We start from the raw sequence: 21,079 nt of genomic DNA on the forward strand, positions 1-21,079 counted from the left end.
TCAGTTTTAAAATAAGGGGTCAGCCGTTTAGAACAGAGTTGAGGAAAATCTTCTTCTCCCACAGAGTGGAATGGAATGCTGTGCCCCAGAAGTCAGTGGAGACCAACTCTCCGGATACGTTAAAGAAAGAGATGGATGGAGCTCTTAAAGATAGTGGAATCAAGGGTCATGGGGATAAGGCAGGTACAGGATACTGATTGTGGATGATCAGCCATGATCATAATGAATGGTGGTGCTGGCTCGAAGGGCCAAATGGCCTACTCCAGCACTTATTGTCTGTTGTCTAATAAAGGACTAATGAACTAAACTAAAGTGTTTAAGATAAGGCAGGCAGAGGTGAACACTTACTTCTGTGGGGAATAGAGCCCAGAACAAAGAGTATAACCTTAAAATTAAAACTGAACCATTCAGGACTGATTCAGGAAGCATTTATTCACAGATAAGGTGATGAAAATCTATAACTGTGCCGTCTGAAAGCCTGGAAGTCCATTTGAAAAATTGCAAACTGAGTCTAACTTTTTTTTGTTAGGTAATGGTATAAATCAATATGAAGCTATGGGGTGGGGACAGGAATTAAAAGCAAGAATCTGTCATAGAGTCATACAGCATGGAAACAAACCATTCAGGCCAGCTAGTCCACACCAATCACGTTTCCCAAACTAGTCTAGTTTCATTTGCCTGTGTTTGGCGCATATCCCTCTAAACCTTTCCTATTCAGGTACCTGTCCAAATGTCTTCTGAGTGTTGTAACTGTACCTGCATCCATCACTTCCTCTGGCAGTTCATTCCACACACTACGTTTGTGTGAAAAGGTTGTCTCTCGGGTGCCATTTAAATGTTTATTCCTCTCACGTTAAACCTGTGCCCTCCAGTTTTGGACTCCCCAAACCTCGGGAAAAAACCTTTGCTATTCGCCTTCTTGATGCGCCTCACGATTTTGTAAACATTTACAAGGTCACCTCTCAGCCTCCATCACTACAGTGAAAGATCTCCTTAAAATCCAAACCCTCCAGTCCTGGCAACAGCCTGGTAACTGTTGTCTGAACCCTCTCCAATTTAATAATTTCCTTCCTATGGCAGGGAGAGCAGTAGTACATACAGTGCTCCAAAAGTGGCTTCACCAACATTCTGTACAACCTCAACATGACATCCCAACTCCTATACTGGAAGGTCTGAGCAATGAAGGCAGGCATGCTAAACACCTTCTTAATCACCCTACCCACCTCTGATGCAAACTTCAAAGAGCTATGTACCTAAACCCCTAGGGCTCTGTTGGACAACTCTACCAAGGGCCCCAAGATAATAAAATGTGAGGCTGGATGAACACAGCAGGCCAAGCAGCATCTCAGGAGCACAAAAGCTGACGTTTCGGGCCTGGACCCTTCATCAGAGAGGGGGATGGGGAGAGGGAACTGGAATAAATAGGGAGAGAGGGGGAAGCGGACCGAAGATGGAGAGTAAAGAAGATAGGTGGAGAGAGTATAGGTGGGTCCTCTACCAAGGGCCCTACCATTAACTGCAAAAGCCCTGCCCTTGTTTGCTTTACCAAGATGCAATATCTTAATTAAACTTCATTTTCCACTCCTCAGCCCACTGGCCCAATCTTTTTGTTATCTTTAGATAACCTTCTTCACTCTCGACTGTGCAACATGATTTGATTGAAGGATAAAATGGGACTCCAGGACTGAACGGTTTCCCCTTTCAAGCCTGTTGCAATGTCAAGATGAATAGATTTTGGATTATCAAGCATTCACCCAGGCGGTGTTAATAAATATGCTGTTAAATTCGCCTACGTGACGATGGTTAGTGAACTTCCAAAGCCGTTCATTCTAAGAAGGTCTCGATAAGGTGCTATATAAATTCACCGACAGATAAACGCAGTGAAATGATATTATTGGCGCCCTAGCCCATCCTCCCATCCAAAAAAATGAGGTGCCGAGACGATCTTGCGCGTTTAATGAAATCTACAAGGGTTGTTTTAACAGAAGTTGAGAACTCTTGAAGTCCCACATTGTTCAGCGGCACGGCCAAGAGGTTAATTATTTTCCGAGATTTATAGCTGCATCTAACCAGGCACTCACGGCTACGACCTGCAAATTTGCAAATTGCTTTCGGGCTGGTTGTCAAAGTGGCAGATAAGAGAGAAATCTACTGTCCGTGTGGACAAAGAGGTATGATACTCCATTCAAATTATACTCGTTATCGGACACGCGCAAAATAAACGAAAAATGTCCTTGTGAAACAAAATAATCACCTTTCTCGTGCAAATATTTTTAATCAGCTTGTTCAAACACGTTGTAATACGTCTTAGGCAGGATGTCTCAAAGCCGGATCTTCTGTGCCAGAGATGGGAAAATTACCACTGTGGCACAAAGGCTCTAACCTTCCCCTTGCAGGCTGCTGGCCCGCTGTGTTCATCCAGCTTCACACCGTTATCTTACAGAGAGGGGACTTTGTTGGGCGCGATCCGCCCTGTTTATGGAAGACTGAGAATTGTACATTCATGAAAGGATTCACAGCAGAGATGGAGGCCGTTCCGCCCATCAAGTCTGTGCCCGCTTCGAATGAGTCATGAGTGGCGAGAAAACGAGACGTGCATTTCTGGGCAGAGATAATGGGAACTGCAGATGCTGGAGAATCCGAGATAACAAAGTCTGAAGCTGGATGAACACAGCAGGGCAAGCAGTATCTTAGGAGCACAAAAGCTGACGTTTCGGACCTAGACCCTTCATCCCGAGACGTCAGCTTTTGTGCTCTTAAGATGCTGCTTGGCCTGCTGTGTTCATCCAGCTTCACACTTTGTTATTGTGCATTTATGGGATCGGGACTATATATTCAGAAATTGAGAGAAACTGGTAGGTTCAGACTAATCTGCGCTGATTGATTTGATATAATAAAATGTGAGGCTGGATGAACACAGCAGGCCAAGCAGCATCTCAGGAGCACAAAAGCTGACGTTTCGGGCCTAGACCCTTCATCAGAGAGCAACGATTGATTTGATTTTTTTTTAAATGGGTCATCGCGTGAAACAGCCGGAAGGAGATTTTGGCCATAACTTTCCTCTCGTCGGAAGGTGATCTCCTTTTAACACAAGGCGCGGAGTCTCTCCTTTGGAGCAGTTAGGATGTTATGGGGTGGAGAACGGAGAGTGAGCAGTCATTGTGGTCACCATCTCAAAGTAACTCTGCTCCTACCACCTCTGCCTGACGTCGGTACTGCAGGCTGCCCGAGTCCTGAGGGAGAGAGATCACTGAGCAATGTTCTTGTGGACTGGGACGTAATTAAAGTCTCTATCGCTGCTGCTAAAATGACAAATCCATTAGCCGAAGGGCTACCTTAGCGATTAACAAATACCTTCATTTTTCTTTCAATATTGGTGCCTTGTAAACTACCAATGTTCTGTCATTGTAACAAGAGATGCACTCAGGGCGATTTCCTTGCGTGGTTCAAATATATAGAACAATACAGCGCAGAACAGGCCCTTTGGCCCTCGATGTTGCGCCGACCTGTGAACTAATCTAATCCCCTCCCCCCTACACTATCCCATCATTATCCATATGCTTATCCAAGGACTGTTTAAATGCCCCTAACGTGGCTGAGTTGACTATATTGGCAGGCAGGGCGTTCCACGCCCTTACCACTCTCCGAGTAAAGAACCTGCCTCTGACATCTGTCTTAAATCTATCACCGCTCGATTTGTAGCTATGCCTATTTGTAGCTTTGTAACAAAAACAAATTTGCTAGAAAAGCTCAGCAGCTCTTGCAGCATCCGTAAAGGAAATCACTATTAAACTAGACAAGTTCTAACGGGCTTTACTGCTGGGCTGAACCTGTGGGAAGTGTTGAAGGAACCAATGAGGTGGAAAAGACAGCAAGAACTATATAATCTGTATCTCTCGCAATGTCAGAGGGTGATGGACGGGATGAGTCATGACGGGCAGATTTGCAGTGAGAACGTTCGGCAGACAGGGAGGGAGCAGACGGATCCCCCGGAAACAGCACGGAGATCTCTCTTCACGATGCTGTCTGGCCCTGCTGAGTCTTTCCAGCATTGTCTGGCTTTATTATACGTTACCCATCTGTAGCGCTCGTTCAAGAGGGACTGGGTTTAACAAGCAGAAACTGAAGGCTGTTCTCTTCCTTACAGGCAGTTGGATTGCAACTTCCCCAGGGTTTTACACATTGTCTGACAGCACATAGTCGAAACGAAGAATCCCGTCAGTTCCGAACTTTTAAGGTTATATGAATATTATACAGGTTTAGAGGGATAGCAGGAACTACCGATGCTGGAAAATCTGTGATAACAAGGTATAGAGCTCGATGGACACAGCAGGCCAAGCAGCATCAGAGGAGCAGGAACGCTGACATTTCGGGTCTAGACCCTTCTTCATTTTCTGAAGAAGTGTCCAGACCTGAAAAGTCAACTTTCCTGCTCCTCTGATGCTGCTTGCCCTGCTGTGTTCACCCAGTTCTACATCTCGTTATCTTAGCTTTAGAGGGATATGGGCCACAAACTGGCAAATGGGACTAGATTAATTTAGGATATCTGGTCGGCACGGACGAGTTGGGCCGAGGGGTCTGTTTCCGTGCTGTACATCTCTGCGATTTTAAATTGTCAGAGTATTTGAATATTCAATGTGCGGCGGGGGTTTATCCCATTTTACATTGGCCATGTTATAGCGATTATAAAAATCAACCTGCTCTTCAACTAACTCGGCAGCAGCCTCAAAGCAGCTCATTTTTCGCCCTATGGATTGTACAGTCCTGCTATCAGTTGCTAACAAGATCCAGGGTTCATCTGAACATAAAAGTGTCAGAATAATGTCATTTCCTCGCGATCTGTTCTGACAGGGAAAATGAAGGCGGCCGGCCAGCGCGGAGACTTGGCTCGGGCAATAGGGACTGTTTGGAAATCAGTCAGGAACAAGGAGACACATTCCACAGGCGAAGTTGTGCAAGGCTGACTGTTTCTGGCTGTGGATCCCTGTCTGTCTCTCTCTCTCGTCTGTCTTTCCCTCCGTACGCCTCCCTTTCTCTTTCAGTCTCTTTCTTCTTTTCTGTTTCCCGTCTTTCTGTTTCTCCCTCTATCCGCCTCTTTCTCAGACCCCTCCCCTCGCCTACCATCCCTGTCTCCCCACCGCCACCTCCACCTCGTTCAGCTTGTGCCTTGCTTTCCCAGTGTCTCTGCCTCTCCCTCGATGTACCTACTTCCGTTTATCCCCTTGTATCACTATATCTCTTTCCATAAATTGTGTTTTCTCGGTAGTTCTGTTTCTTTGTTGGGGGGGGGGGGGGGTGGCTCAAGAGGCCGGTGTGTATGTGCGGTGGGTGTGGAAGGGGGCGTGTGTCATGTAAAGCCGGCCCTTCACTCTGATTGGAAGCCGCGGTGGATGCGTGTTGCCTGAGGTCCTGACTGGGGAGGAGGGGATTTGAAGCTGGCATCAGTTTCCCAACACGCGGGAGTCCAGCCCTCCTCCCAAACGTGACGTTTTCCTTCCCTTCACTGGGGGACGGCTAAATAAAACATTTGCACATCTGGCAGGCTCATAGCTACTGGACTCACACACACATACACACACACACAGACACAGAGGGAAAGACGGAGAGCAAGAGAGATGTTCGCTGCAAGGCTTCATTCACTCTGATCCTGTGACAATCTCACAGCCCCACACCTCTCTCCTTGGGCTGACACATGCGAGGCAGGAGCCTGAGAAGAGAGCGGAGCTGCCTCGTCCTGTTGGAGGAGGGTTTGTAACTGGGCAGTGAGGAGTTTCAACACTGCTCCTTGAGGTGGAGGAGAGACGGGCGGAAGATTTCGTGTGTCTTATGTGTTTCATTTGGACACTCGACCATTGCCGAGGGGTCGCCACCGACATTACATTTTAAAACAAAACATGTTTTAGTTTTCTTCGGGGTGTCTGTTGTGTCTGGTTTTCTGAGTCAATGGAAGGTTAAGGACAAAAAGGAAAACAAACACACACTGCGCCAAATAGATACATTTATTTTCCGCAACTGGGAAGCGCCAGGACTAACGATGGAGACGGGCTCAATGCGGATCCTTCCAAATGAAACGGGCCGCTCTGCAGCTGAATTGAAATCGTTTTAATCTCTTTTAATTTGTTCGGGAGCCTGACTTTTTTTTCTGAGCACTCCCCACCACCACCCCCACCCCGCCCAACCCCACTCCACCTCCCGTCGGCCCGATCCCAGCAATGATGCTGCTCCGCAGATTCCGGGTGCTTATCGTCACGGTGTTTCTGATCGCCTGCACCATGCACATTCTCATTGACTTGCTGCCCAAGCTGGAGCGGAGACCGGAGCCGGGGCTTTCCGGAGGAGGGGCTGGACCGGGCTGCCCCTGTCAGCACCGGGACTCGCTGCTTGTTGGTCCCGAGCTGCAGCCGGGGCTCCCGGCCTGGGGCAAGCCACTAGCTGGGGCCGCTCCTCCAGGAGGGGGTGCCGGAGGAGATGCTGTTGTCTGGCCCAACAAACACACCCTCCGGATCCTGCAGGATTTCAGCAGCGACCAGGCAGCCGGATCGAACCGGAGCGGCTCGCAGACCCTGGCTAAGGCTGAGGAAACCGGACTGAGAGCGGGTGAGGAGCACTACAAGAGGCTGATCCCAGATCGGGTCCTGGAGGCTGTAATCCGAGCTCCCGGCCAGTTCTCCAAACTGACTGCACTCTTCAAACATCCTCTGTACCAGAGCCCGCTCCCAGCACTTACTCAAGGAGAAATCTTGTTCAACATTAATACCGACATAAAATTTAACCCTAAACTTCCCCGCGACTGGTAAGTGAGTTTAACTCGTTCCCGTTTACCCTGCAGTCAGTTCTGTCCCTGGGCTCACTCATGCGGGAAGCCGAGGACTCAGCGCTCACTCCAGCCCGTTCCCCCTCCCTCCCTCAGGCTTTGTAGACGCAGCCCCTACCGGTTTGATGCTGTCGAGAGCTCCGAACTCTCCGTGATTCTCACCCGCCCCCCCGGTCACCGAGAATCCCACAGCCGCCGGTGCAGATCGAGGAACTGTGCGAATTTCTTGAAGACTTAGCTACAGACACCGAGAGCCACACCAGGACATTAGTGCACAGGGAGAGACAGAGAGAGAAAGAGAAAGAGTGGCAGGGGAATAAGTGACAGTTAATGAAAAGCAGTCAGACTCAGAGAGCCAGGAAAATTGTCAACAGTGAGCGAGGGAGAGAGACGGGGCGACGGGGACAGAGGGAGAGGCAGAGAGAGTGACAGCGAGCGGTTGGCAGAGAGAGAGAGAGATAGGGATAGAGACAGAGGGAAACAGAGAGAGGTGAACAGACAGCGATTTAGAGACAGAGACAGCGTCAGAGAGGTAGTGGGAAAGATAGAGACAGAGACAGGCAAACGAGGAGAGGGAGAGCGAAAGGCAGAGAGAGAGATGGAGACAGCAAAAGACAGAAAGCGAGACAGAGGGAAAGGGAGAGAGAGATATAGCAAGTGCGGCAAACAAAGAGAGAGAGAAAGGTGGCCAGAGAAAGTCAGGGGCCAAAGAGAGAAGCAGACCAAATGAGTGATGAAGGGAAGACAAAAAGAGACTAAAAGGGACGCTCAGAGGGAGACAGATAGACAGAAGGACAGACAAGACAAGCAGGAACACACAGAGTTGGGGAATATACGGTGACAGAAAGATGCAGGGGAAATTGAGCGGAGAGACGGAGAGAAAATGTAAGAGAGAGGGAAGAAAGATCGAGGTAAAAGCAAAGCTGCGAAGAAATTCTCACCCTCATAAAGAAGCTTTTCCCGGATGCAAGCTGTGCTTTTGTATCTCATCCTTTCGCCTGCATGGAGTTCTGTCTTTGAGATTGGTATCCCGTACATTTCTAAACCTCTGTAGAGGAACTATCGTTCTGGGCGAGTAAATAGCACAGAATCAATACATTCCCTATCCACCTTTCCCCCCTTTAACATTAAAAAAACCTTCGTCTTCCGCAGAACCAATCTCCGCCAGGTCACCCTCTGTGTTACTGACACAGCGTTCAATGTGGTTTCACTGAACACTGGTACCAGAGTATTATGGCTGTGACCAGGAGCTCTCTCAGCTACATTGACCATCCTCTGCAGCTCTCTAGCAGTGTCCGTGTCTGCCTGTGCCTGCTCTCTCCGTCCTCTCCCTCTGGACCTCACTCTCTACCTACTCTCCTTTCACACCGCTCTGCTTTCTTTGTCTCAGTCATCCCATTGCAACCTTCTTCACATCTGAGATCACTCGCCCTGCTCGCTCTTCCCATGAACTTTGTACCTGTTTCTCCCAGCCCTCTCTTTCCAATCGCCTTATCTGAAGTCATAGCTTTCCTTGAACAGGTTACCGCAGGCGTTATTTTTAATCTGGCATCGCCAGCACCTGGGACGGTATTAGATACCGGGTAGGATCTCCTCTGGTATGGCCAGGCTCTTGTGGAAGGGGGAATTGAGTTTCTGTCGCTGTCGGATGTATATGTAAGAAGCATTCTGTCTCCAAAGTCAAGGACATGTTAAAACTATTGCCTCAATTTTACACGTTGAGGGTCAGATCGCTATTCACAGAAACAGGATTTCCTGGTTTTACAGTCACCCAGTCTGTGTGTCAGCTTATTTTGAAGCTTCGTTTCGGTGGAATTTTCTCTGAGGGCTAAGTGGAAGCGAACTTGGACGCGCCTCTACCCCCGCTCCCCCATCTGTACTTCCCTCTCTTGCTTCTCCTCCATTTCTCGCCCATCTTTCTCTCACACTGTTGTTGTCCACCATTCCCACCTCTTCCCTTCCGTTCCTTTGCTCTCATTTTGGCTGTTTATATCACAAACAAACCCCCTTCCCCAAGTGGTACGGTGACAATGTCGCCAGTAGGTTTGATTCTCCTCCCCCATGCATTCTCTTTCAGGGTGAATGAAGATGAGGAGGGTCTTGCAGCGACTGGCGATCCCCCCATAGACTCGTACCCCAACTGGTTAAAATTTCACATCGGGATAAACCGCTATGAGTTATATTCTCGCCACAATCCAGCCATTGAAGCTTTGCTGGAAGATCTAGTGAGCCAGCGGATCTCCAGCGTAGGTGAGGAAAATCTCTATTTGAATAACTGCTCCCTTGCTCTACCGTGCTTCTTTGTTCTTGCATATTCCGCAAACGCCCTTCCCCGCCCCCGAACTAATTAGACCTTGCTCCCAGTGTCTCAGGATGGAGAAATGCAGTTGAATGTAATCTGTCTTTGTCAGCCGGGATGTAATGAGATAAATTGGAAGCGAGTGCACCTCGGAGGATGCGATACTAAGATTATGGATCTCTCATTGAAAATTATTCCTTGTCTGAGATCATTATCTCTAGTAAGAAGTGCCAGAGAGTGGAGGATGGGAGTTAATAGCTTTTTGGACTGACTTATCCAGCAAATAAATAACATTGATGTCTCAAAGGAGAGATGTGAACAGATACTGCAATTTCATTATATACAAATCTTAAGGTGAGGTTGCTGAGACTCTGTATCCTGAATATGATTTCTAACAAGGATGGTGGCTGAAAGCACCATGCAAATATTTCCAATTCACATGATATGCTGTAGTATCTTAAAAAGCAAGGATAGATCTCATGGAAAACAGGGACAACCAACCTTCTGGATACAGAACTAGCGTGAAGGTAGTGGACAGAGGGTGGTGGTGGAGAGTTTCTTTTCATACCAGAGGCCAATGACCAGTGGTGTGCCATTGGATCGGTGCTGGCTCCACTGCTTTTCATCATTTACATAATTTTTTTTGGATGTGAACATAGGAGGCCTGGTTCATAAGTTTGTAGATGACACCACAATTGGAGGTGCAGCGGACAGTGAAGAAGGCTACCTCAGAGTACAATGGGACGTTGATCAGATGGGCCAATGGGCTGAGGCGTGGCAGGTGCAGTTTAATTTAGATAAATGTGACGTGCTGCATTTTAGAAAGGCAAATCAGGGCTGGACTTATACACTAAATGGTAAGGTCCTTGGGAGTGTTGCTAAACAAAGAGACCTTGGAGATCAGGTTCATTGTGAAAGTGGAGCTGCAGGTAGGATAGTGAAGAAGGCATTTGGTATGCTTGCCTTTATTGGTCAGTGCATCGAGTATTGGAGTTGGGAGGTCATGTAGTGACTGTCCTGGACATGGGTTAGGCAACTTTTAGAATACTGTGTGGAATTCTGGTCTCCCTGCTATAGGGAGAATGTTGTGAAACTTGAAAGGGTTCAGATTGTTTTACAAAGATGCTGCCAGCTTTCGATAGTTTGAGCTGTAGGGAGAGGCTGAATAGACTGGGCTATTTTCCCTGGAGTGTCAGAGGCTGAGGAGTGACCTTATAGAGCTTTATAAAATCATGAGGGGCATGGATAGAGTCAATAGACAATGTGCTTTCCCCAGGGTGGGGGAGTCCAAAGCTAAAGGGCATTGTTTTAAGCTGAGCGGGAAAAGATTTAAAGGGGTACTGAGAAGCAACTTTTTCACAGAGGGTGGACTGTGTATGGAATAAGCTGCCAGAGGAAGTGGTGGAGGCTGGTACAGTTACAACATTTAAAAAGCATCTGGGTGGGTCTGTGAATAGGAAGGATTTAGAGGGATATGGGCAAATGGAACTAGATTTATCTAGGATATCTGGTTAGCATGGACAAGTTGGACCAAAGGATATGTTTCCATGCTTTCCCTCTCTATGACTCTAAACTGAGAGGAAGGGACAATTCTCCAACTTCAACCTGCCTCAGTCTGGGACTCTGTCAAAGCTTTAGCAGTTCTGGCCATATGTTCACCAGTTTTCCCATATTGATGTCAGATCAGTAACAATCAATCAGGCATCGTCTGTGTTTAAGCCCTGTCAAATTATGACAATAATAAGGGTAACAATATAATAATTTGTGTGTAAGAGCACTTCTGGATGTTGACATAAGTATTGTAATAGAGTATATCAGGATTTTAAAGCTAAATCCTGACTGCTATTGGTTGAGGCAGCTGTAAGTTAACATGTTCGATTCATGTCAATTTGTACATCATTGACTGTCATTTCTTTACATTACGCAATGCAAACTGTTATAAAGAATGAGTATATGCATTTCCTTAATGAATATTGATTTGGTTATGCAGTGCTCCATAATTTATTATTCATTACCCAACTTTTCACAGAAATTGCTGCAAATCTCCAATTCTCCATCACCCCTGTACTCACTGACCTACATTGGCTCCCAGTCAGGCGATACAACAACTTGATAATTCTCATCCTTGTTTTTAATTCCTTCATGTCCTCACTTCTTAGTATCACTGAAACCACCTCTAGTCCTACACCCCTCTAAGATCTCTGTGCTTCTCTAATCCTGGCCTCTTAACACATTCCAAATTTCTATCACCAATTTGTCTTCGGCTGCTAGGTCATTAGCTTCCTCCCAAACCTTTTCATCTGTTTCTCACTGTCCTACAAGGTGCATATTTACACCATTCTCCCTGACCAAACTTTCGATTATCTAAGATCTCTTACCAATCACCAATTCCCCAAGAAGCCAATATTGAAGAGTAAGCCACGCTGATCAGCTTACTGTGGTGAATTCATAGCCAGGGCTGGTTGCCTCAGCACATGGGAAGCATGCATATAACTATTCAGCAGGTGGACACTACTGAACAGGGGCCACATCCCAAACCCCGCAGCCCCACAACTGTTCCACTAATTAGAGGAAGGCAGAAAAAGAATTCTCCTCAACTTCCTGCTTCAATACTTATCTCTCAATCCAAATGAGCAGAAGGCAAATGATCTGGCATTGTTTCATTCTAGTTTGCATGACTGTGCTATAAATATACATGGGGCTGTTGCAACTGTTAGATTATCGATAACATTTCAAATTGGGACATACAGAGTTTGTGAAAGGCACTGACAACCTCTCCAATCAATTTTTTCAGAAAGTTACAAAGTTTCAGAATGCAAGTGTTGCTAATGTTTATTTGTGTGTTCTGAGTCTCCTCTTGGGAAGGATGGATGAGGGTCTTCTTCTGGAAGTCCCGCAGGTGATTGCAGAACTCTCCAGTGAACATGCTGATAAAACTCACTGCACAACTTCATGAACTTTTTATTAGCAACTCACAAAATAAGAGTAAGACTGGACACAATACTTTCCTCAGAAGAGCAGCAATTTAAATTTCTACCAGTAAGCATTCATAAATCATTGCTTAAATCTCAGCTAGAGTATTGCATTCAACTCAGGGTGCCACTTCTAAGTCAGAATGTCAAGATCGTGGAGTGATTGTGAAAAGTAAAATGTATCAAAATGTTAGAATCTTTGTGGCACAAAAGGAAGTCTTTCACCCCTTCAAGACCACTCTAGTTCTCCATAGAACAACACAGCCAATTCCATTCCACTCTCTATCACTGGAGCCCTGTAAATTCATTTCCCTCAAGTCCCAATCCAGTTTCCTTGATAAATTATTCATTGTCTCCGCATTCCCCAATTTCTAGGGTGTCAGTTCAGGTCATTACCTCTCATTGGATAAGGAAGGTTTTCTTCACAACGTCCAGCATCTCTTGTCCAATACCCTAAATCTGTCTCACTAGTCCTTGTGGCATCAATTAATGAGAACAGCTTTTCTTTGTCGACCCAAGCCAAAACTGTCATGCTTGCACATCTCAATCACCTTGCTTCAAGACAAAGAACACAGCTTCTTTATCCTAACAGAAATCTATAAACCCTCTGTATGGTCATTCACATCCTTCCCAAAGTGTGGTGACTAGAATTGGATGAAATATTCCAGTTATTGGTCGAACCAAAGTTTTACAAGTATTCACCTTAAGTTTGCTGCTTTTGTACTTAATGCCTCTATTTATGAATGCCATGATCGCATAAGCTTTGCTGAATGCTCCCAGTCTTCACTGGCGTTGTAGAGGCAAAAGATTTCAATAGTGTTGATAGATTAATGGAGTTGGAATTGTTTTCCTTAGAATATGGAAGATTTAGGGGTTATTTAATAGCAGTGCTCAAAACGTTGAGAACTTCCAACAGAGTAAATAGAGAAAAATTGTTTCCATTGGCAAATGGGTAGGTAACTAAAGGGCTCAAATGTAATGTGATTCTCAGAAAAAAGGAAATTAGTAAAGACAAGTGTTGTAATTTGTTACAATCTGGAATGAAAGTATAGTGGAAGTGGAACCAATAGTAACTTCCAAAAGGAATATATACTAAGGAAAAATTTGTATGGGTGTAGGGAAGCAACAGAGCAATGGGATCAATTGGTTAATGCAAAAGTCGGGGTAACGGCTGTATTACCAGGTAAAGATGGAAAGCTGCAATATTGGACCTGATATCTGCTGCGATTAAATCAGTTTCTCCCATTGAAATAGAAACTACAAGGTCACCACAGAATATTAACATTCTCTGGAGTCTGAATTGATGGACTTTGATGAGCATTTTCAGGTCAGCTCGTTCCAAAGAACCGGACATTTGGTGCTCCTGCATCTGAAATGTACACACATTTTTCTGTTAGTTTTAAAGCTCTCGAATAGTTTAAGAAGTAACTCTGTTGCCCACGCCTTAACTATCACTCCCATGCTCAAGAAAAGTCTTAATTTTAAAATTCTCATTTGTGTTTTCATTTTCCATCATAGCCCTGCCCTTCCATAACTAATTTTCTTAATCTCATAACCTCTGAGATATCTATGCTCATCTAATTCTGGCCCCTTGAGCATCCCTGATTTTAATCACTCCACATTTGGTGGTGATACCTTTTTTCTGAAGAAGGGTCTAGGCCAGAAATGTCAACCTTCCTGCTCCTCTGATGCTGCTTGGCCTGATGTGTACATCCAGCTCCGCACCTTGTTATTTCCTTATGTGGTTTGGTTTTTCATTAGTTTTGTGTTCCTGAAGGGAACTTAGGGATGTTTTATTACATTAAAGCATGATGTAAATAACAGTTGTTGTAGCAATCATTTCTCCAACTAGCTAATATTAATGTATGGAAATAATTTACATCATACCTTTCACATCCTCAGAATGTAAAAAAGTGCTTTTCAGTCAAATAAGTATTCTTGGAAGCATAGCCCCTGTTCCAATGTAAGAAATACATGCTCACAGCAAGCTCCTAGAAATGGCTTTCCGATAAACAACAAATAATTTCCAAAGTGATGTTGGTTCTGGAGAGGTGTGAGAACTCAGTTCAACTCACTCATGGGATGTGACATCTCTGGCTAGGTCAGCATTTATTGCCAGTCCCTATCTGCCCAAGAGTCAACCACATTGCTGTGTGTCTGGAGTCACACAAAGGTCAGCCCAGGTAAGGATGGCAGATTTCCTTTCCTAAAGGACATTGTGAACCAGGTGGGTTTTTCCAACAATCAGTAATAGCTTCAGGGTTATCGCGTGACCCTTCATTCCAGATTCTTTATTGAATTCAAATTCCACCATCTGCCATGATGGGATTTGAATGCAGGTTCACAAAATGTTAGCTGAACCTTCTACTTTGAAGTAGCTCCAGTGCATCTTTTGCATCATGAGGGCAACAGGGGCATTGTTCTAACATGTCACCTGCAAGATCCAACCTCCAACAGAATGAGCCTAGAAAGTGAATGCCTTCAGGCTGTTCAGCCTTCCAGGCATAATCATCAGCTGGTAATCACATTTAGTCATGCTCCACTGATAATAGCTAGATAGCAATCAGCAATGGGAAAGCTCTCTTGAGCAGACACGTGCTGGCAGAATCAGAAAACTCACTCTAGAGGCTGGGACTTGAAACCCAGGAACATCTATTACCCCAGGTGATGAAATGTGAGGCTGGATGAACACAGCAGGCCAAGCAGCATCTCAGGAGCACAAAAGCTGACGTTTCGGGCCTAGACCCTTCATCAGAGAGGGGGATGGGGGGAGGGAACTGGAATAAATAGGGAGAGAGGGGGAGGCGGGCCGAAGATGGAGAGCAAAGAAGATAGGTGGAGAGGGTGTAGGTGGGGAGGTAGGGAGGGGATAGGTCAGTCCAGGGAAGACGGACAGGTCAAGGAGGTGGGATGAGGTTAGTAGGTAGCTGGGGGTGCGGCTGGGGGTGGGAGGAAGGGATGGGTGAGAGGAAGAACCGGTTAGGGAGGCAGAGACAGGTTGGACTGGTTTTGGGATGCAGTGGGTGGGGGGGAAGAGCTGGGCTGGTTGTGTGGTGCAGTGGGGGGAGGGGGTGAACTGGCCCTCCCCCCACTGCACCACACAACCAGCCCAGCTCTTCCCCCCCACCCACTGCATCCCAAAACCAGTCCAACCTGTCTCTGCCTCCCTAACCGGTTCTTCCTCTCACCCATCCCTTCCTCCCACCCCCAGCCGCACCCCCAGCTACCTACTAACCTCATCCCACCTCCTTGACCTGTCCGTCTTCCCTGGACTGACCTATCCCCTCCCTACCTCCCCACCTACACCCTCTCCACCTATCTTCTTTGCTCTCCATCTTCGGCCCGCCTCCCCCTCTCTCCCTATTTATTCCAGTTCCCTCCCCCCATCCCCCTCTCTGATGAAGGGTCTAGGCCCGAAACGTCAGCTTTTGTGCTCCTGAGATGCTGCTTGGCCTGCTGTGTTCATCCAGCCTCACATTTCATCATCTTGGAATCTCCAGCATCTGCAGTTCCCATTATCTCTATTACCCCAGGTGCTTCTGTTCTAGACCAAACTAGGCACTTACCAAATGAACCCTCAAGGAAGACAACAATATCCTGTAAGAATTCAGACAGCTACATAACTCTTTACCCGATTGAGTTGCACATAGCTCCAGCAGTGGCTTTAGGAGACCTCTAAAGGGTAATTTTAAAATTTTTTTTGAAAGGACAGCTCAATCTCAGGATCTAAACCTGGGGAGTTCTATCAACTGTTCCTATCTTCTCCACTTTGTCCACATTTCAACTGAGTGGGGACACCCCAGAAGGAGCTGAATTGGATTTTCATCATTATAAACTGTACCTTACTGACTAACAGTCATGGAAAACAAACTACAGGAAGATTTGTATTTATATAACACCATTCATGACCATAAGACATCCTGAAGTTCTTTACAGCCAATGTAGTATCTTTGAATTATAGCCATTGCTGTAATGCGGAAATATGGCTGTTAACTTGTGCAGAGCAAGCAACAATATGATCAGGTAATTTTTCGTTGTATTTTGGTTGAGAACTAACTCCTGGTTAGGCTAGCTTCCCTGTTTTCCTTTGAAGTAGTTCCATATGATCTTTTACATTTGCTTATGAGAGCTAACGAGGGGAATTTGGTTTAGCGTCAGATCCACAAAGAACACCTCTGAAAAAGGAACAGTCCTTCTGTACAGCTCTGGGAATGTCAGCCTCGATTGTGGTACACAGATTCTGGATTTGACTTGAACCCAGAATCTCTGACTCAGATGCTAGTGTCACACCCATCCAGCCACAGCTTTGCACTTCACTCTTGAAGCAAAATAGACATGGTGCAAGGCAGCCTTATTAAAGCCGGGGTGATATGGGGGTGTGGGGGCAGGGAAATGAGAAAATGTAGCAAATACAAGAAATAAAGCTACGGTATTTCTAATTAATAGAACAAATTGTCCAAACTGGAAATAAAGATATGCCCTTAGAACCTGTCTTCTCTAACTCTGGATTGAGATGTTCAACTTAAACAGAGAATGGTTGATGTGCAAATATCACTGTGCTATGCATTCACATCTCCATAGAATATCAATATATGTCCGATTATGCTCCTACAAAATGCCTTGGGTTATTTTCCTACATTCAAGTTACTTTGAGTGCACAATTTTGTTAATTGATTGCTTCAAAACAGATTGCAATTAGTTACTAATTGAACTCATCTCTATCAGAATAAGATACATGGTTATAATAAAACATGCAGGATTTAAAAAGAATAAAACCTGGACTCTAAAAAAAAATTTCTGTTTTGCAATGCATCTGGCATATATAACTCCCAGGTAATAATATTACAAAGGAATTAACAGGTCCAAGGGCAGAAGTAAACAGCAAAGTAAGAGATATGATGTGGGAGTTACAAGGCTACATTTCAATCAATGCATTTCAATGACAGTCGCTTGCAAAAGCCAGGTTACAATCTTATCCGAGGGAATCTGTGCCACGTATGCTTTTGAATTAAAAAATAAATTGGGAACATACTGCCAGAGAGGCCAGTAAATGGGAGCCACAAGTATTAACACAGTACTGTTCACAATAGTTAATTCAATGTCCAAAACACAGAATGATAGCAGCAAATGATTTACAGGAGGGCAAAAGAAAGCAGATTCACAGTGATGGATCATATCGTTCTGCAATTGTGGTAAATTTTAAATGTGGCATACAGGGCATAACGACCAGAAAAGATTATTCAGCTCTTCCAACCTGATCGGCAAGTCAGTTAGATATTTGCGGATCTATAGCTTAACTCCAATTACCTGTCATGTTTCTGTGTCCCTTAATACCCTTGCATGACAATTTCAATAACAATCTCTGTTTTGAAATTCCTAATTGATACCCACCTACAGAGTTCCAGATTTCCACTATCCTTTGCATGAGACGTGCTTCCTGGCATAAGCTATGTCTATATTTTAAGGTTATGCCCCATAGTTATGGACTGACCCACCAGAGGAAACAACTTCTCTCTATCCATCCCATCAATTCTTTTAATCATCTTAAACACCACAATTAGATCACCCTTTGAACTTCTGCACTCAAGGGAGTGCAAGCCAACTCTGTGGAAGCCGCTTCCATGATTTAACTCTTTTATTCCCCATTTAAAGCACATTTGAAACCTGTTTCAAGTCAAAATCATTAACTTACTTCTTCTTTAAAAATATTTGAGAGTTGTAAATAAGTGACAACAAAGTGCCAGATGCCACCAGTAATGCCAAAACATAGACAACCACTCCTCAGAAACTTTCCACTTGTTCCAGCAATACTTTTCAATGTCCTACGTGAACTACTTAAAACTAATTGCTCAATTAGCCAATGCACAAATTTCAATTGTTGTGATAAAGGCAAAACGCTGCGGTTGCAATGTTGTGAACCGTGACCTGGTTTGTTGAGTTCCCTATGCATTTCACAGTTTTCCGGTACGTGACTAATCATTAAAAACAATTGCTATCTGCAAAACAAGCCAGCTTGGTCCTGCCGTTCATTCAAAAGGAAACATTTGGACAATGTATGAGTGCTATCGTCCGTAGTGGTAGTGGGTCATTCTCTACTCAGGTTGCCAGGTTTATTCTCTTTATTATTTCATGGGATGTGGGCATTGATGTGAGACCAACATTTGTTGCTCATTGTTAAATGCCCTTGAACAGAACAGATTACTAGGCCCTCTCAGAGGGTAGTTAAAAATCAACTGATTTCAAGCAAAATACTGCAGAGTCTGGAAATCTGAAACAAACACAGGAAATACAAGAGAAACTCAGCAGGTCTGGCAGCATCTGTGGAGCGAGAAACTGAGTGGATATTTTGAGTCGATTGTGACTCTTCTTGTTATAGAGCTGTAGAGATATACTGTTTGGAAGCAAACTCTTTGGTCCAAATTGTCCATTCCGACCAGATATCCTAAATTAATCTAGTCTTCTTTGCCAGCATTTGGCCTGTGTTCCTCTAAACACTTCCTATGCACAAACCCATCCAGATGAATTTTAAATGTTGTCATTGTACCAGCCTCCACGACTTCCTCGATAAGTTGTTCTTTCTGTTGCCATGGATGCTGCCCAACCTGTTGAGTCTCTCCAGCACTTGTGTTTGTTTAAGATTCACCACATTGCTGTAGATCTAGAATTACCCGTAGGCCAGAACAGATAAAGCTGGCAGGTTTTTCCTTAAGAGACATTCGTGAATAAGATAGGTATTCACATTACACAATTGTTAAGACCAGCTTTACATGCATATTTATTAATTGCATTCAAATACCACTAGCTGTTACGCTGCTATGGTACCACCTCCCTAGTAAAGTGCAATAAATATTTGATTATTTTCCTCTATATCAGTAATTTTTTTATCACAGGACATGGGAACATAAGAAGGTCAGTTAGCTCTTTGACCCTGTTCTACCAGAGAATAACATTGTGGCTGATCTGGTGCCAAAACCACCTCTGCCCATATTCCTTAATACCTTTGGTTAACAGAATCGATCAGTTATAGATCTGAAATTAATAATTGATGCAGTATCGATTGCTGATTGTGGAAGAGATTTCCAAACACCACCAGGGTATAGAAATGTTTCACTCATCAAAGACCTGGCTCTAATCTAAAGGCTGTGTTCCCTTGTCTGAGTGTAAATATTCTTTCACAACTTACCATGTGTGTTCCACTAAATATTGTGAAACCATTGATCCTGTTATCACCCTTTAATCTGCTACATTCCAGTGACTGCAAACCTACTTTGTGTAATGTCTCCTCAGAATTTCTGCCAATCTTTTATTCTGAAAGAATCGAACCTGTATTCCTTCCAACACCAATCTATATTTTCTAATTTGTGCTGTCTAGAAGTGAACACTGTTCGCCCTCCCTCCTGGACAGAATATAGGAGAACCTGATGTGTTTTCTCCAGCTGGCTCTATCAGTCCCAGACCAACGCAAGTTAGTAGCAGAAGTAGGCCACTCAGCCCCCTGAGCCTGCTCCAGCATTCAATTAGAAAATGGATGATCTGTCTGTGTTTCTAAATTCACATTCCCATCTATCTGCAATAATCTTTGATTCCCTTGCCTACCAAGAATCAATCTCCCCGCACAGTTAAAATATTGAATTACTCTACCTCTGCTGCCTCCTGAGAGAGAGAGAGAGAGAGAGAGCTTGAAAGTCACATGATCCTCTAAGAGAAAAGAATTCTGTTATCTTTGTCTGTCAGGGCGACCCTAGTTGGAAACAGTTGTGTACACATTGTGGCCTCACCCACAAGTATGAACATACTTACCATGTCCACCTTGTCAAGTCTATTCAGAACCTTACAAACCGCAACAAAATCATCCCTGACTCTTCTAAATCTGTATGAAAATTTGACCAAATTCTTACCATTCTGTAAACTTTCAATTTTCAGCTATTATTATTTTCTGTATCTATTTAGCAATTACTAATCTATATTGAAATCACTCATAATTAATGTCATCCCTTTATCATAAGCTTGTATACTTCTTGCATGCATCATCCTACATTGTACTTACTGTTAGGGGGTCTGAAGATCATTCCCACAAGTGACTTATTTCCTTTGCAATGTTTTTTCTCTCCCCCAAACCATTTCTGCACCCTGATCAGTGATAATGGGAACTGCAGATGCTGGAGAATCCAAGATAACAAAGTGTGGAGCTGCATGAACACAGCAGGTGCTGCTTGGCCTGCTGTGTTCATCCAGCTCCACACTTTGTTATCTCTGCACCCTGATCTCCTGGATGAAGTTGGTCTTTACCTATTGCACCAATATCACCTCTGGTTAGGTGTGCTACCCTTCTACATTGACCTAGCTTCCTACACTTCTTGAATGTCACATACCTTTCAATATTCAGAATCCACTCCTTTTCATCCAGCAGCCAAATCTCCATAATGATGATCAGATCATATTTACTCAGTTCAATGTGCGATATCAATCAAAAAAGGGAGGGTCATCACTATGAGTGATGCCCACATTCAGATACAGAGCCTTTAACTTTGTTGTTGTCTTTGCAGTATCTATCCTTGGCTATTGGCAGTCACACCTTGCCTAAAGGTTGTGCCTGCTATCTAGAATAAAGCATCCAGGTAACATTCCCTGATGTGTTGATTGTAGATATCTTTGCTTTGGATCACCCTAGCTTCCTGAAGCTCCCACATTCTGCAATGTCCCACATCATTTGCCCCTTCATCTCTCACGTGTTTCTTAATTACTAACTGCTAATTCATTGATATATAATTAACACAACCTACACAGCACAAAATGTTTTAACACTGTCAGTAAACTTTATAATTATGATGAAAAAATATAATACTTGCTGATAAACTAGTTGTTCCTAATAATAGCAGTTACTGATTTATCTATTCCAGTTGCTGGACAAATCAGAATTCACATGCTACAGCCTGAAAAATAGCTAGCTGAAAAATAAAATGCTTCCTTCCCACCTTCACTGAACTCCCTCCT

General features: G+C 44.5%; 1 protein-coding gene across 1 annotated transcript in view; it reads left to right on the forward strand.

Moving 5' to 3' along the window:
- The first annotated feature begins 5,519 nt into the window (after positions 1-5,519).
- LOC125462525 (extracellular serine/threonine protein kinase FAM20C-like) overlaps positions 5,520-21,079 on the forward strand; it is a 93,296-nt gene continuing 77,736 nt past the window's right edge. The window contains exons 1-2 of the mRNA XM_048552644.1: positions 5,520-6,793; positions 8,892-9,064. Of these exons, the coding sequence (XP_048408601.1) occupies positions 6,213-6,793; positions 8,892-9,064 (754 nt within the window). The 5' untranslated portion in view covers positions 5,520-6,212. The remainder of the gene's footprint in view (positions 6,794-8,891; positions 9,065-21,079) is intronic.

Source organism: Stegostoma tigrinum, chromosome 23 (genome assembly GCF_030684315.1).
Source record: "Stegostoma tigrinum isolate sSteTig4 chromosome 23, sSteTig4.hap1, whole genome shotgun sequence".
NCBI lineage: Eukaryota > Metazoa > Chordata > Chondrichthyes > Orectolobiformes > Stegostomatidae > Stegostoma > Stegostoma tigrinum.